At 40.3% G+C, this 13,430-nt stretch overlaps 1 protein-coding gene across 1 annotated transcript; it reads left to right on the top strand.

Moving 5' to 3' along the window:
- Positions 1–621: 621 nt before the first annotated feature.
- On the top strand, positions 622–13,144 carry LOC145582694 (uncharacterized). The gene is made up of 16 exons (XM_081639695.1): positions 622–869; positions 968–1,012; positions 1,167–1,207; positions 1,797–1,878; positions 1,983–2,027; positions 3,037–3,093; positions 3,671–3,730; positions 3,811–3,938; positions 4,255–4,516; positions 4,597–4,663; positions 4,960–5,030; positions 5,134–5,223; positions 6,207–6,315; positions 6,415–6,506; positions 6,645–6,750; positions 12,822–13,144. The coding sequence occupies exons 1-16, from the start codon at positions 753–755 to the stop codon at positions 12,914–12,916; spliced, it is 1,467 nt and encodes a 488-aa protein (XP_081495821.1). The 5' UTR covers positions 622–752; the 3' UTR covers positions 12,917–13,144.
- The last annotated feature ends 286 nt before the right edge of the window (positions 13,145–13,430 follow it).

The following is a 13,430-nucleotide window of genomic DNA, read 5'->3' on the forward strand; positions in this document are numbered from 1 at the left end:
TGTTTTACAGCTATAATGAAGTTTAAAGCTATATTTAACATAAAACCATTAGACATAAGTACATGAGTGCATTATAACAAAGTCATTGTTACATATCTTATGTCCTTGCTCAAGTATACAACATTTACATGACATTGGCATCACTGACCACATAACACAACCAATGAGTCATTGACAAACGTTTTCATGACTGAACATGCAATCTCTTCAGTCTTCACCAATATACACAGATTCATACAATAAATAAGAACAGAACAACAGGATAATAGATTGTTTGATACTGGTACATAATACTTTACAAAAGAAAAATGTACTTATAAGTAAACATGGTCGTGAAATAACAATCCTCTGTATATTCGTTTTTTTTTTTTTTCCTCTAAAGTCTAGTTCTTTTTACTAATTTTTATTTTAGCTTTATTTAACATAAGTTCACTACAATTTAGCTTAAAAGATAAACTAAATGGAGAAATTGACGTATTCATACACGTGTTTAAAAAAAAAACACCGGAGTACAAAATACAAAAAAATAAAAAACTCCAGAACCAAAAAGAGGTTAGAAGTGCGCCGTTTTTACGAAGCAGAAGAGGAAAGACTGAAGACCTTAGTTCTTGTTCCGCCAAATTCTAGAACTACAACTCCAGAACTTCCCACACTACCTCACTTTCCTTCTTCTCGCAATCTCAAGAACCCTAGAAAAACCCCTCTTTTAATTTCCCAATTCAATTAACTTCTAACTTCTCAATAATCCCAAAATGGAAGCCACTAAAGACCAAACCCCCGACGTCCGATCATTCGTCGAAGCTGTTTACGCCGATGACGAAGTTCCAATTTACGAAATCGAAAGCCTTTGTATGCGTTGCCGCGAAAACGTATCTACCCTTTTCTCTCTTCATTGATTTCGCCACTTTTTCTGCATTTTTATTTGGTTTTTCAGTTGAAATTAACTAATTCATTATTTTTTATACAGGGTACTACAAGGTTAATGCTTACTCAAATTCCTCATTTTAGAAAGGTTTGTTCTTTTTTTTAAGTATTGATTTTTATTGAACGTTTGTTTGTTTGTTTGTTTTTTTTTTTTTTTTTTTTCTCTGCTAATTTTGAGTTTTTGGGAGTGTGTTCACTTTAGTAAGTTGTGAATTTAAGGTTGAATTAATTTTGTGTTGCAGGTTTTATTGTCGGCTTTCGAGTGCCCGCATTGTAATGAGAGGTAATTTCAATTGTAAGCTTGATTATTTAGTGCCTTTGCAATAGTAGGATTAAGAGCAATCAAAATATGTCTTTTTATCTTGCATATCCTATAGAATGCAGTAAAATATGATATTGTTTGTTCATACTGTTTATAATATGACACATTTTGTACTCACTCTGATGTCAAAATTATTTGGAAAATTGTTACATTGTCAATTTAACGACGATGATATACTCATATATTTCTTGGTATAAGATATGTTTCTCTTATGTTGTATGAGTGATCAGGTAGCTTCCAGTGCTCTATAATTTGGCTAAATTGCTTGAATCTATTTGTTTTTCTATAAATGTCCTTGATTAGTGTATGATGTGGGTGAATTATCTATTGTTTGGGGTAAAGGGATGAATCGACATTAGCATTTTTTATTTGGCTTTTCAAGTGGAATTAGTGTAATAAGTTGTCATTTGATTTTGGAAGAGATTATCTGTGAATAAAGTTTAAGTACTCTGTATTATTTGGGAGAACATTCAATTTATAATTTCTCTGGTAGAAATATACTGTTAAAAGAAACATAAGAAAATTTGTCACCTTGCTCTCTTACTGGCAGGAATAATGAGGTTCAATTTGCTGGTGAGCTACAGCCACGAGGATGTTCTTATACTCTAAAGTTTCCTGCCGGAGACTCAAAGGTCCATAATCAACTTGTGTTTATTATTTCTCAAAGTTTCATTTTAGTGGAATTCTGTTGTTATTAATATGCTTAATCAGTTAGACTCACAGTTGCTGATTGCAGATGCTCAATCGACAAGTCGTCAAATCCGAATCTGCAACCATAAAGGTACTTACTATTTTAGGTTTGCATAACTTTCAAATTGCCACTTGAGCCTTGTTGCAGATTAACAAAGTATTTACTGCTCTTATCTTGCTTCCTTCCTTTTAGGCTGTTATGGATTCTTTCCTTGCCTTTTGTTTGATGTTTGCATTGTTAAATTAACTTGACTAGGTGGCTATCCCCATGTTAAGTGCAATTCTTTTATGGGTTTTATTTTTTATAAATTTTATCTATCCTGTTGGCTATCACCAATTGCTATTGAGATCTATGTTATGCTCTCTTCAACTAAAATTCAGGGTTCATGTTTGAATATATTAAGGGTTTTTCATGTCTGATCCAATCTCGTGTTCTAATTAAACTTTGACGTTAATTTTACTCTAATGTATTAGGAAAAAATAAAGAAAGCTATCATGTGGGATCTTGTTAGATATGTCTCAATGTGTATTTTACAACCAAATAATTTAAATGATCTTAATTTATGCGCTATAAAAGATATCTAGTAATAAGCAAACGTAAATAAGAATTCTAGTAGCTTTAAATCTTTTTATTACCGCTCAAGTATTTCCTTTTAGGATCATTCTTTTGTACAGTAGCTCTATCTGCCTTTGGTGAGGATTGTAATGAAATTTTTTTCTTTACGAGCTTCATAAGCTAGTGATCATCTGATCAAAGTCCCTCCTAATGGAGTTTCCCTTAAGGCCTAACCTATAGGGAATGGGGCCATTATTTTTTGAAAATTAGGCATTTGGCTTATTTCTTGGTCGCTTTGTAAATGTTTATGAAGTGAGATATGATGTGTACTTAATAGATGGCAGAGACTATATAAGATTCCTGGTTGTCTGGTCAGATGCATGCACAGTTGTACCAAAGATTGTGTTTAATTATTTGACCAGCTTATTTGTGGAGTGCCAAATCAATCCTGCTATTTAACATCGATTTGCAATTATGCCTCTTTCACTTGACAGCATAAGAACAGGTCCACTCTTTCCTAACACGGAACTATTGATTTTTGCAGATCCCTGAGCTAGATTTTGAGATCCCGCCAGTGTCTCAGCGTGGGAGCTTATCAACTGTAAGTCATGCTCTCTCCTGTGTAATTTGCTGGTCTACAGATTATCTGTTTGTGCAACACCACCATTGCTTCACATGTGCTTTTGCCACAAAATTAAAAAAATGAAAAGAAAATGGTGGAGTCTTGGACTCTCTGGTAGCCCATGTAACACATTTTTTTCTAAAAAGGGCAATGGAATACATAAAATGAGGAATTATTATTCTATTGGTTTGTATCTTTCATGAAAGGCTAGATTGATGGTTCATTGCGATAAGATCTGAGTTTGGTAGTTACTGTATTTTTTTGAGAAAAATTATGAATAGGCCTTTTTCATATGTTTCTTTGGTCTTATCATATAGAATGTGGGCTGTAAGAATCTGGATGTTTGCTCCCTGTTCATTTTACTGTGATGGTGGGCTGCTTGTTTTTACTGAAAACTCAAACATTTATAGTCTCATCATAGGTTTTGATGATTGCAGAAAGTACTTGAGATGGAATTCTTGTTTCTCCTTTTGAAGTTTCTATAACTGCTGTCACTATAACTTTTTTATTACCACTCAAGTTTTTCTGCACACCAATGTTTAGTTGTCTGTTTTAGGTAGAAGGGATTTTGACTCGAGCTGCAAGTGACCTGGAGGCTCTTCAAGAAGAACGAAGGGTGTGTTAAGTTTTACTCAATAATTTTATAATTACAAATATATTTTGTGAAGTTTTTTCTGAATTATTTTGTTTTTGTAGAAAGAGGATCCTACAACCGCAGAAGCAATAGACCAATTTCTTTTGAAGTTGTGGGCTTGTGCAACTGCAAACTCTTCCTTTACTTTTGTTCTGGATGATCCTGCTGGAAATAGTTTTATTGAGAACCCGTAAGTGACTAGAATTTGATTTATCCCCTCCCCACTATATTTTATTGGATTCTTCTTGTCTTTCCCTTCTCTCCCTCTCAATTGGATTAATTTACAGGCAATCGTGCTGTCTATGCTGAAGAAATAGGCTTTCTTCTTTTGGAATTTTCTTTTTCCTCTCTTTATAATCAAATTTATCACCCCTCCATTTTTTTCCCCTAATTTAAATCTCTTCGGTATATAGTTTGCCAATTTATCTTCTGTTGGTAGGCGCTGTTCTTTGAATGTCATGTTATTTAACACTATAACCTAGTTGACATTAGCTAATCTAATACAGGCATGCTCCATCTCCGGACCCAGCGATGTCTCTCCACTTCTATGACCGAACTCCTGAGCAGCAAGCTGCACTTGGCTATATTGTTGCCTCTTCTCAAGCAGAACCTGAGGAAGCAGTGGCAGGAACAGCAAACCATGCTACTGATCAGGTTGCTAGGGAACCACATGGGGCAGTTGGAGCTAGGGCTGGTCGCCGAGCTATAGCACAGGATAATACAGCTGAGATAGCTGATGCGATTTGCCGTTATACTGCACCAGAAGAGGTATCCTCCCCCTAAAAAGCAGATAAAGAGAGAAAAAAGTAAATCTGAATCTGTGCTCTAAGACTTATCTTATGCGGCAGGTGATGACTTTCCCTTCAACATGTGGAGCTTGTGCAACAAAATGTGAGACTAAAATGTTTGTTACCAGTATCCTTCTGCCTAAAACGTACAAAGTATATTTTATGTGTTTATGAGCCAGAACAGTTTATTGTTTTCTTCCGCTCTTTTTTTTTTTTTTTTTTTTTTTTTTTTTTTTTTTTTTTTTTTTTTTTTTTGGCATGTTAAAGAGTGATGTTAAAAAGTATCACATATCATAATGGATATAAAATGAGTGCTCTTACATGGAAGCACAAACAGAAAAAGCTATCAGTTTTACTAATCAACTGTTACAGAATTGAAGTGTCTTCTTCCCTTGTTAAGATGTTAACCTTTACAAAAGACAGATATTCCATACTTCAAAGAAGTAATTGTTATGGCATCAACCTGTGATGCTTGTGGCTACCGTAATTCTGAGGTTTGTCTAAACTTGTATCTCTATAAAATTACTTATATTCTAATTGTCAGTAACTTTTCAACCTAGGCTTTACCTGAAGCCCTAATATAATTGTTTGTTGCAGTTGAAGCCTGGAGGTAGCATTTCTGATAAAGCTAGGCGGATCACAGTTTCTGTCAAGAATCTCAAAGATCTGAACCGTGATGTGATTAAGGTCTTTTTTTCTTGTTGACATGATGCGCACACTTTTTTTTTTTTTTAATTGCATGTATGGAATTTGGTTGTTAAGGTGCACAAAAAGTAGTCTTATGAGGACTAGTAACCTCTGACTCTGTGCCTTTCAAGTAGAAATTGAAGATATGCTTTTTTGTGCGAGCTCAAACTGTAGGTATTTTGCTGTCTATAATTAGAAATGTAGTGAATAAGAGTATTGGAAAATCTATCTCAATTACGAGGCTTGCAATTTTGTTCTGTTTTGATTGTAATGTAATTGAGGAACTCAGGACCATGGTATTAAATCTTGGACGCATTACGACTGCATTTTAAAGGAATTCGAGCATATCAAGACCAATATTTTAGGCCGCTACAGCCACATTCCACTCAAATTGCGTGGAAAAGTGGTTACGCGATCGCGACTGTATCTGAGATTTAAAAGTTAAAACCATGCTCAAGACTTTGATCTCTGAATCTAACAAGCAATTTAATCTACATAATACATTACTCCCCTCATCACACAATGACTTTCCTGTTTGACCTTTTGTAAACAATTGTGAGGTAAGAGATGGTGAAGGTATATATGGAGTATTAAATTTGGAAAAAAGCAGAAGTCAAATAGCCTTTGTCTTATTTTATGCGATGGAATTCCACCTTTCTCGACCACTTTGCCTGCAACATTGGTGGGTTTCCTCCCCTAGTACAATTGTTTGTTGTTGTCCTTTCCTTTGACTTGTATTCACCATATGTGCAATTCATATCTCCCTTAGTGACAGATGGATTTTTGATTATTTGATTATTATGTATATGCCTTGAGCAATGATCATGGTTGTAATCTTTCAGCTACCTTTCCCTCTTGCTTACCATCAGAGTTGTGGCCTGAATCAACAATTCTTATCAACTCAACATTTTTCTTGTCTAAAAATTTGTCACTTGTTTCATGAGCATTCTAACAACTTTTTCCTTTCATTGACCTGTCAACAGTCGGATAGTGCCAGTGTTAAGATACCAGAAGTTGATCTGGAGCTTGGTTGTGGCACTATGGGAGGCATGGTCACAACTGTTGAAGGTTTGGTGACCAAAATTTGTGAAAGTGAGTGTTATTCTCTTGCTTTATTGATGGTCACTTGGTTTAGTGTGCATGTGTTTCACTCTCACATAAATTTTAACATATTGAATCATGTTTGTACAGGTTTGGAGAGAGTGCATGGATTTACCTTTGGAGACAGTCTTGAGGAGGGTAGAAAAGAGAAATGGATAGATTTCAACGCAAGACTGAATAAGGTACAAGGGGTGTATAATTTATGATGTATGAGTACTTTAAACAAACCTGAAGTTATGATTGTTTACTTATTATTATAGTGACGTTAGGTCTTTGGGCAATACTAACTGTAATATATTGAACGTTTTGACCTTTTGCAGCTCTTGAGCCTGAAAGAACCCTGGACTTTAATCATTGATGATGCGCTAGCCAACTCCTTTGTTGCACCCGCTACTGATGATTTCGAGAATGATGATCAGCTGAAAAGTGAGTTCTGTAAACTCTGCTACATATCTTGTTAAAGTGTTATAATGATGCTTTTGGAAGCAATTTCAATAAACTTTGAGTATCATGTATGATACAATCTAGTAGAGACAAAATATAATCGATGATAAATGGGGTATGTTAACAGTGTGGAAATAGAACTGCCATAAATTTTGAAAAAAAAATGCAGTATTGTCTTAAGATGCCTATTATAAGTTTCCTAAAAACTAGTTGTGTAATGGTTTATGATTATATCTCCTTTTAAGTGACTAATTTTTTTGCAAGTGATGTGAAAATAGACTTGAAACGGCTGTGGTGAGGGAATTTGTGTAAAATCATGCAACACTAACTCAATATAACAGTTTTAAGGGAAATGAAGCAATTAAGCAGCAATTTTTGAGGGAAGAAAGCAGTTGATTGATTAATGAAAGCTTAAAAATGGAGTCTTGGATCTGAGTGACTTCAGGCCACCACTCTCTAGGGAGCACCTTTAGGGTACAAATCTCTTTAACCTAGGAATTACAAAATGACTGCCTACCCAACACACTCCCCCTTCCCCTTTCTTATATTTACACAACAAGCCAAGAATAGATAGGACAAAAAGGCAGCTGTCACTGATTGTTAGGAAAATTCTCCTGCTCCTGCTGTGCTTGAGGTATTTGGTGTGCTTGTGTCAGCCCCTTCCTTCCCTTACGCTTGTAGGTGATCCATTCCTTGTGCGTGCTCTTCCCAGCATACCCAGCATTCGTTACACCTCCCCCTCCTTCAAAATTCACCTTGTCCTCAAGGTGAAATGAGGGAAACCTTTCGTGAATTACTGCTGCTTCTTCCCAGGTTGCATCAATTAAGGGCAAGCCTTGCCACTTAATGAGCACCTCCAAAATGTCAGGGTCTCCCTTGGCAGCCCTCGAGTCCAGCACGCTCTCAGGTTCTGTCTTGAACTCCAGTTCTTCTGTCAGCTGCACAGGAATGGTAGGACTGGCCACTTGCTCCCCTAAGGCACGCTTAAGCTGAGACACATGAAACACGGGGTGAACCTTACAAGTCTCTGGCAGCTCGAGCTTGTAAGCCACCTGACCAACCCGCTGAATCACCTTGAAAGGCCCGTAGTAGCGCGGAGACAACTTCTCATTGGGCCTTCTTGCAAGGGATTTTTGTCGGTAGGGTTGAAGCTTTAAATAACCGAGTCCCCAATCTGAAACTCTTCCTCCCTCCTTCTCAAATCCGCATGGTATTTCATCCTTTGCTGTGCTCGGACCAAATTCAAGTGTAGTTCATCTAACACCCAATCTCTTTCTTGTAACCATTCCTCTAACTTATCCACTGGGGTCTGCCCTCTGCCCACCTTGATCAGCTTGGGTGGATCCCTCCCATACACTACCCGAAAGGGTGTAAAACCAGTAGAAGCATGATAGGCTGTATTATAGGCGTATTCCGCCCAATGCAACCACTTTCCCCATGATTTGGGCTTGCCATTAACAAAGCAACGCAAGTATGTTTCCAAGGTTTTGTTAACAACCTCGGTTTGCCCGTCGGTTTGGGGATGGTAAGCGGTGCTTCTCTTAAGGTCCGTACCTTGTAATCTAAACAGCTCCTTCCAAAATATGCTTAGGAATATACGATCCCTATCCGACACAATTGATGTGGGCATTCCATGTAAACGTACAACTTCCTTAGTAAACACTTCCGCGATTGTTAAAGCACTATAAGGGTGCTTTAACCCGATGAAATGTGCGTACTTGGATAGCCTATCCACTACTACCAAGATCGAATCAACACCCTTTGAATTCGGAAGTCCCTCCACGAAGTCCATTGAGATATCCTCCCAAATGGCCTCGGGAATTGGTAAGGGCTGTAACAACCCAGCCGGTTGCAATTGAGAGTGTTTGGCTTGGTGGCAAACGGCACATTGTTTCACATACGCTGCTACCTCTTTCGCATCCCCTTCCAATACCACTCGGCAGCCAACCTTAAATAAGTCTTAGTCTCCCCTTGGTGTCCACCCACCGGGCTGTCATGGTATTCTCTCAACAATTTAGAGATCATGGAGGATCCCTTAGGAAGCACTACTCTCCCCTTAAAGAGTAATCTCCCTCCCTCGAGTGAAAACCCTCCTTGCGACTCTTGCCCTGCTGACAGCTCTGCCACTAGTTTACCAAGATCCAAATCAGCCTTTACTTCTTTTTCCACCTCCCCCCAGTCAATTCCCGAGGTACTGACCATGGTTGTAAGTTCCCCCAGCCTTTCTCCCTTCCGTGACAAGGCATCTGCTACTCGGTTACTCGCTCCGGGTTTGAATTGAATTTCTAAATCAAACCCCAATAATTTTCGAACCCATTTTTGATAGTCACCGCCCACCTCCCTTTGCTCCATGATATACTTTAAACTTTGTTGGTCGGTTCGCACCACGAAACGGCGCCCGAGCAAATAATGCCGCCATTTAACCACGGCCAAACAAATGGCCATTAGTTCCTTCTCATAGATGGCCTTGGCTTGTGATTTCGGGCCTAGCAACTTACTGTAGAAAGCCACAGGCCGAGAGTCTTGCATTAATACCGCACCTAGCCCATAGCCGGCAGCATCGGCCTCCACTATGAACATCCTACTGAAATTAGGCATGGTGAGTACAGGGGCAAAAGTCATGGCTCCCTTCATCCTCTCAAAAGCTGCCGTGGCCTCCATTGACCACCCAAAATTATCCTTGCGTAGCTGCTCGGTCAGGGGCCTTGCTATTTGAGCATAGCCTTTGATAAATTTTCGATAATACCCTGTCAACCCGAGGAAGCCCTGCAACTCCTTCAACGTCCGAGGAATAGGCCATTGCACCATCGCCCTAACCTTTTCAAAGTCTACTGCCACTCCTTCCTTCGACACAATGTGCCCCAAATAGGCTACTCTCGGTTGGCCGAACTCACATTTTTTGAAATTTGCCACCAGTTGATGCTCCTCCAATGTGGAGAGCACCTTTTTCATGTGCCCCAAATGACTCTCCTTATCGGGGCTGTAAATTAGAATATCATCGAAAAACACGAGCACAAACTTTCTTAAGAACGGTCTAAACACCTCGTTCATAAGTGCTTGAAATGTGGCCGGTGCGTTAGTGAGCCCGAAGGGCATTACTAGAAATTCGTAGTGCCCTTCGTGGGTCCTAAAAGCTGTCTTGTGTGTGTCCTCCTCCCGTACCAAAATCTGGTGATATCCCGACTTAAGGTCGAGTTTCGAGAAAACAGCAGCCCCGTGAAGCTCATCGAGCAATTCCTCGATTATAGGGATGGGGTATTTGTCGGGTATTGTCTCTCGATTCAGAGCACGGTAATCCACACAAAATCTCCACGAATTATCCTTCTTTTTAACCAACAAAACAGGGCTGGAAAATGGACTAACAGACGGTTTGATTATTCCCGCCTCAAGCATCTCCTTGATTAATCTCTCAATTTCATCTTTCTGAAATTGGGGGTATCGATATGGCCTCACGCTCACCGGATTGCTGCCTTCCTTCAATATTATAGCGTGCTCATGCCCCCGTTTTGGAGGCAATCCTTTCGGAGCTGCGAAAATTTTCTGGTGCTGCTCAATAATTTCTGTCAGCTGGTACCGCCGTGCACCCCACCTCAGTCCCAGCCACTGCCACCTCCACACGGTTGATTTCCAGCCACAACCCTCCTCCTTCGTGTTGCAGGGTGCGGAGCATAGCTTTGAGGGAGATCTTAGTCCGTTCCAAGGCCGGATTTCCCCTCAAAATTATCCTTTCCTCTCCCACCATGAAGCTCATAATGCGAGTCTTCCAGTTATGCACCACCGAACCCAATTTCTCTAGCCACTCGATCCCCAAAATTAAGTCAGCATTCCCCAAACGTAGTGGTAAGAAATTTTCCACCACCACGTAGCCTTCACGTAAAACGACTCTAACTCCTCGGCACCTCCCTCTTCCCCGTATGACATCGCCACTTCCAAGAGACACACTAAATTCTCAAGCACCATCCACGGGCACCCCCAGTTCCGCCACCAACCCTTCCGAAATGAAATTATGGGTGGCTCCCGGATCTACTAAAATCACCACCGATTTAGGTCCAACCTTGCCTTCGAGTTTCATGGTGCGAGGGCTAGAAAGGCCCACCAGAGAGCAGAGAGAAGCTCCTGGTGTTAGTTCTTCGTCGCTAGAGCCGCCGTCGGGTGGTTTGGAGGGGCCAGCGTCTTCGTCGTTCGCGCCGCCGAGGAGCAGCACGCTCATGTCTCGGTTCTTACACCGGTGGCCGGCACTCCATCTTTCGTCGCAGCGAAAGCAAAGGCCCTTGGCCTTCCGCTCTTGGTGCTCGGCGTCCGTCAACCTCCGTGGCTCAGTTGTTTTCGTCCAAGAGGAGCTGGTGGGTTTGGGGAAATTAACAGATGCTTGGGATTCTGATGGGGCTTTAGGCCATCCCTTGAAAGAAGTCGTGCTTTGGGTCGGAGTGCCATATGTGCTGTCAGGCCCAGTTGAAGTCGGCCCAGGTGCAAACTTAAGCCCACTTTGGGCTCCCGTGGTCTTGCTCGATCCAAGAAATCCGGACCCCCTTCTATAACCACTTACCCGATTCCTTTCTTCGACCCGACCCGCAATCTCCATGGCTTGCTCCAGATTAAACGGGTTCAAGATCCTTACTTCAGCCTTAATCTCCTCCTTTAGACCCTGAATGAAATGGCCCATCATTAGTGTCTCTGGTATATCCTCTAGAGGAGCAGAAAGTTCGATGAATCTTTTGCGATACTCGAGGACGGTGGTCTCCTGGGTTGCCGCCAGCCACTGCTCGTGGAGGCTTCCAGCGTGGGTTGGCCGGAATTGGCACAAGACGCGGACTTTCACGTTCTCCCAGCTTGGTATGGGTCGACGCCTATTCTCCCATTGGAACCACCTCAACGCGTCGCCTTCCATAGCGGAGATGGCGGATTGCAACTTCTGGTCCTCCGTGAGTTGGTAATGTTGGAAGTACTTTTCCGCCTTCAATATCCACCCATCGGGGTCCGTACCTTCGAAAAGGGGTAAGTCCAGCTTCCTGGGTTTCCAGCGGTGGTCGCCGCCACCATTTGAGTCATTGAAGTTACGCATCCCAAAGTTGCTACCTTGCCCTTGCTCGTGATTTCTCTGATTCACAAGGTTGCGCAACTCCTCAAAGAACTGAGCTTGGGTGGTTGTATTCACCGTCATTTGAGCCTCCTGCTGTTGCCGCAACAGCTCGAAACGGTGGTCCAGCCGTTGAACCGCATCCTCCATCGACTTCTTTAGGATGTCTTTCTGAGTCTTCATGGCCGTCTCTAGGGCTCCCAACTGATTTTGAACTCCGGTCATCTGCTCTTCCAAGGTGTCACACCTCTGAGTCGCAGAGATAACCATGTTTGTGTTTTTTTGTTTTTTTTTTTTTTTTTTTTTTTTTGATAATCGGAGTTGGTGCAGGGGTTGGTGGTTTCCTGCTCCGGTGGTCGCAAGACCGCCGCTCTGATACCACTTGCAACACACTAACTCAATATAACAGTTTTAAGGGAAATGAAGCAATTAAGCAGCAATTTTTGAGGGAAGAAAGCAGTTGATTGATTAATGAAAGCTTAAAAATGGAGTCTTGGATCTGAGTGACTTCAGGCCACCACTCTCTAGGGAGCACCTTTAGGGTACAAATCTCTTTAACCTAGGAATTACAAAATGACTGCCTACCCAACACACTCCCCCTTCCCCTTTCTTATATTTACACAACAAGCCAAGAATAGATAGGACAAAAAGGCAGCTGTCACTGATTGTTAGGAAAATTCCCCTGCTCCTGCTGTGCTTGAGGTATTTGGTGTGCTTGTGTCAGCCCCTTCCTTCCCTTACGCTTGTAGGTGATCCATTCCTTGTGCGTGCTCTTCCCAGCATACCCAGCATTCGTTACAAATCATGACTTATCCTAATGACCAAAGACAAAAATTGGAAAGCATTAAGATACTTTTCTATTATTTGGGTTGCTTGTGTTTAGCTGTTTGGCTTGTATTTCCATTGAGCTTTGAAAAGCAGTAGTATACTTTTCTATTATGCTCTATGTAGCTTAAATTTTGATATGTTTTTGCAGTTGAGGATTATGAAAGAACTGTGGAGCAGAATGAGGAATTTGGACTCAATGATATGGATACTTCTTCAGCAGATGCTGCTTATGACGCAAACTAATATAATGAAACAACTTAAACCTGTGTCAAAAATCCCTGTTCTTTCAGAAGGGAAATATTTTTGTTTGTTTTGTAATTTAGTTTTTCTTTTTGGTAATCTATATCTGATGTTCTACTGCAATTTTCGTATCACTAGGTCATGTAACATTATATTTTATCAATGTAATACAATTTTTTCATTTTGATCATTATCAAATTGATACAGTAAAATAAAGAAACTTTTTCTTTTTCTTTTTCCTTTCTTTTCTTTTTTTTTTTTTTTTTTTTTTTTTTTGCAAAGGTGTCAAGGAATTCTTTCCTTCTAATCTATTTTCAGATAGCTTGTTGTATCATACTCCTGCTTTCACACTTGAAATGGTCTTCATACCATGGTGATTTTTTTATTTTTTTGAAACAAATAAAATGATGGTTTTACAAGCTGAATTTGGGTTCTACACTAGTTTGAAGATCATTCCATAAATCATACGAAGTAAGATTTTCAATGCCCCTTGTGATATTTAAAGTTTGAGAATGAA

The sequence above is a fragment of the Chenopodium album genome, chromosome 2 (assembly GCF_948465745.1).
Source record: "Chenopodium album chromosome 2, dcCheAlbu1.1, whole genome shotgun sequence".
Taxonomy (NCBI): Eukaryota; Viridiplantae; Streptophyta; class Magnoliopsida; order Caryophyllales; family Amaranthaceae; genus Chenopodium; species Chenopodium album.

Bases quoted from the DNA above. Each gene is read 5' to 3' on its own strand.
- LOC145582694 (XM_081639695.1), top strand. From the start codon at position 753: ATGGAAGCCACTAAAGACCAAACCCCCGACGTCCGATCATTCGTCGAA. The intron at 870-967 runs GTATCTACCCTT...TTTTTTATACAG, and splicing joins GTATGCGTTGCCGCGAAAAC to GGTACTACAAGGTTAATGCT. The intron at 3,731-3,810 runs GTGTGTTAAGTT...TTGTTTTTGTAG, and splicing joins CTCTTCAAGAAGAACGAAGG to AAAGAGGATCCTACAACCGC.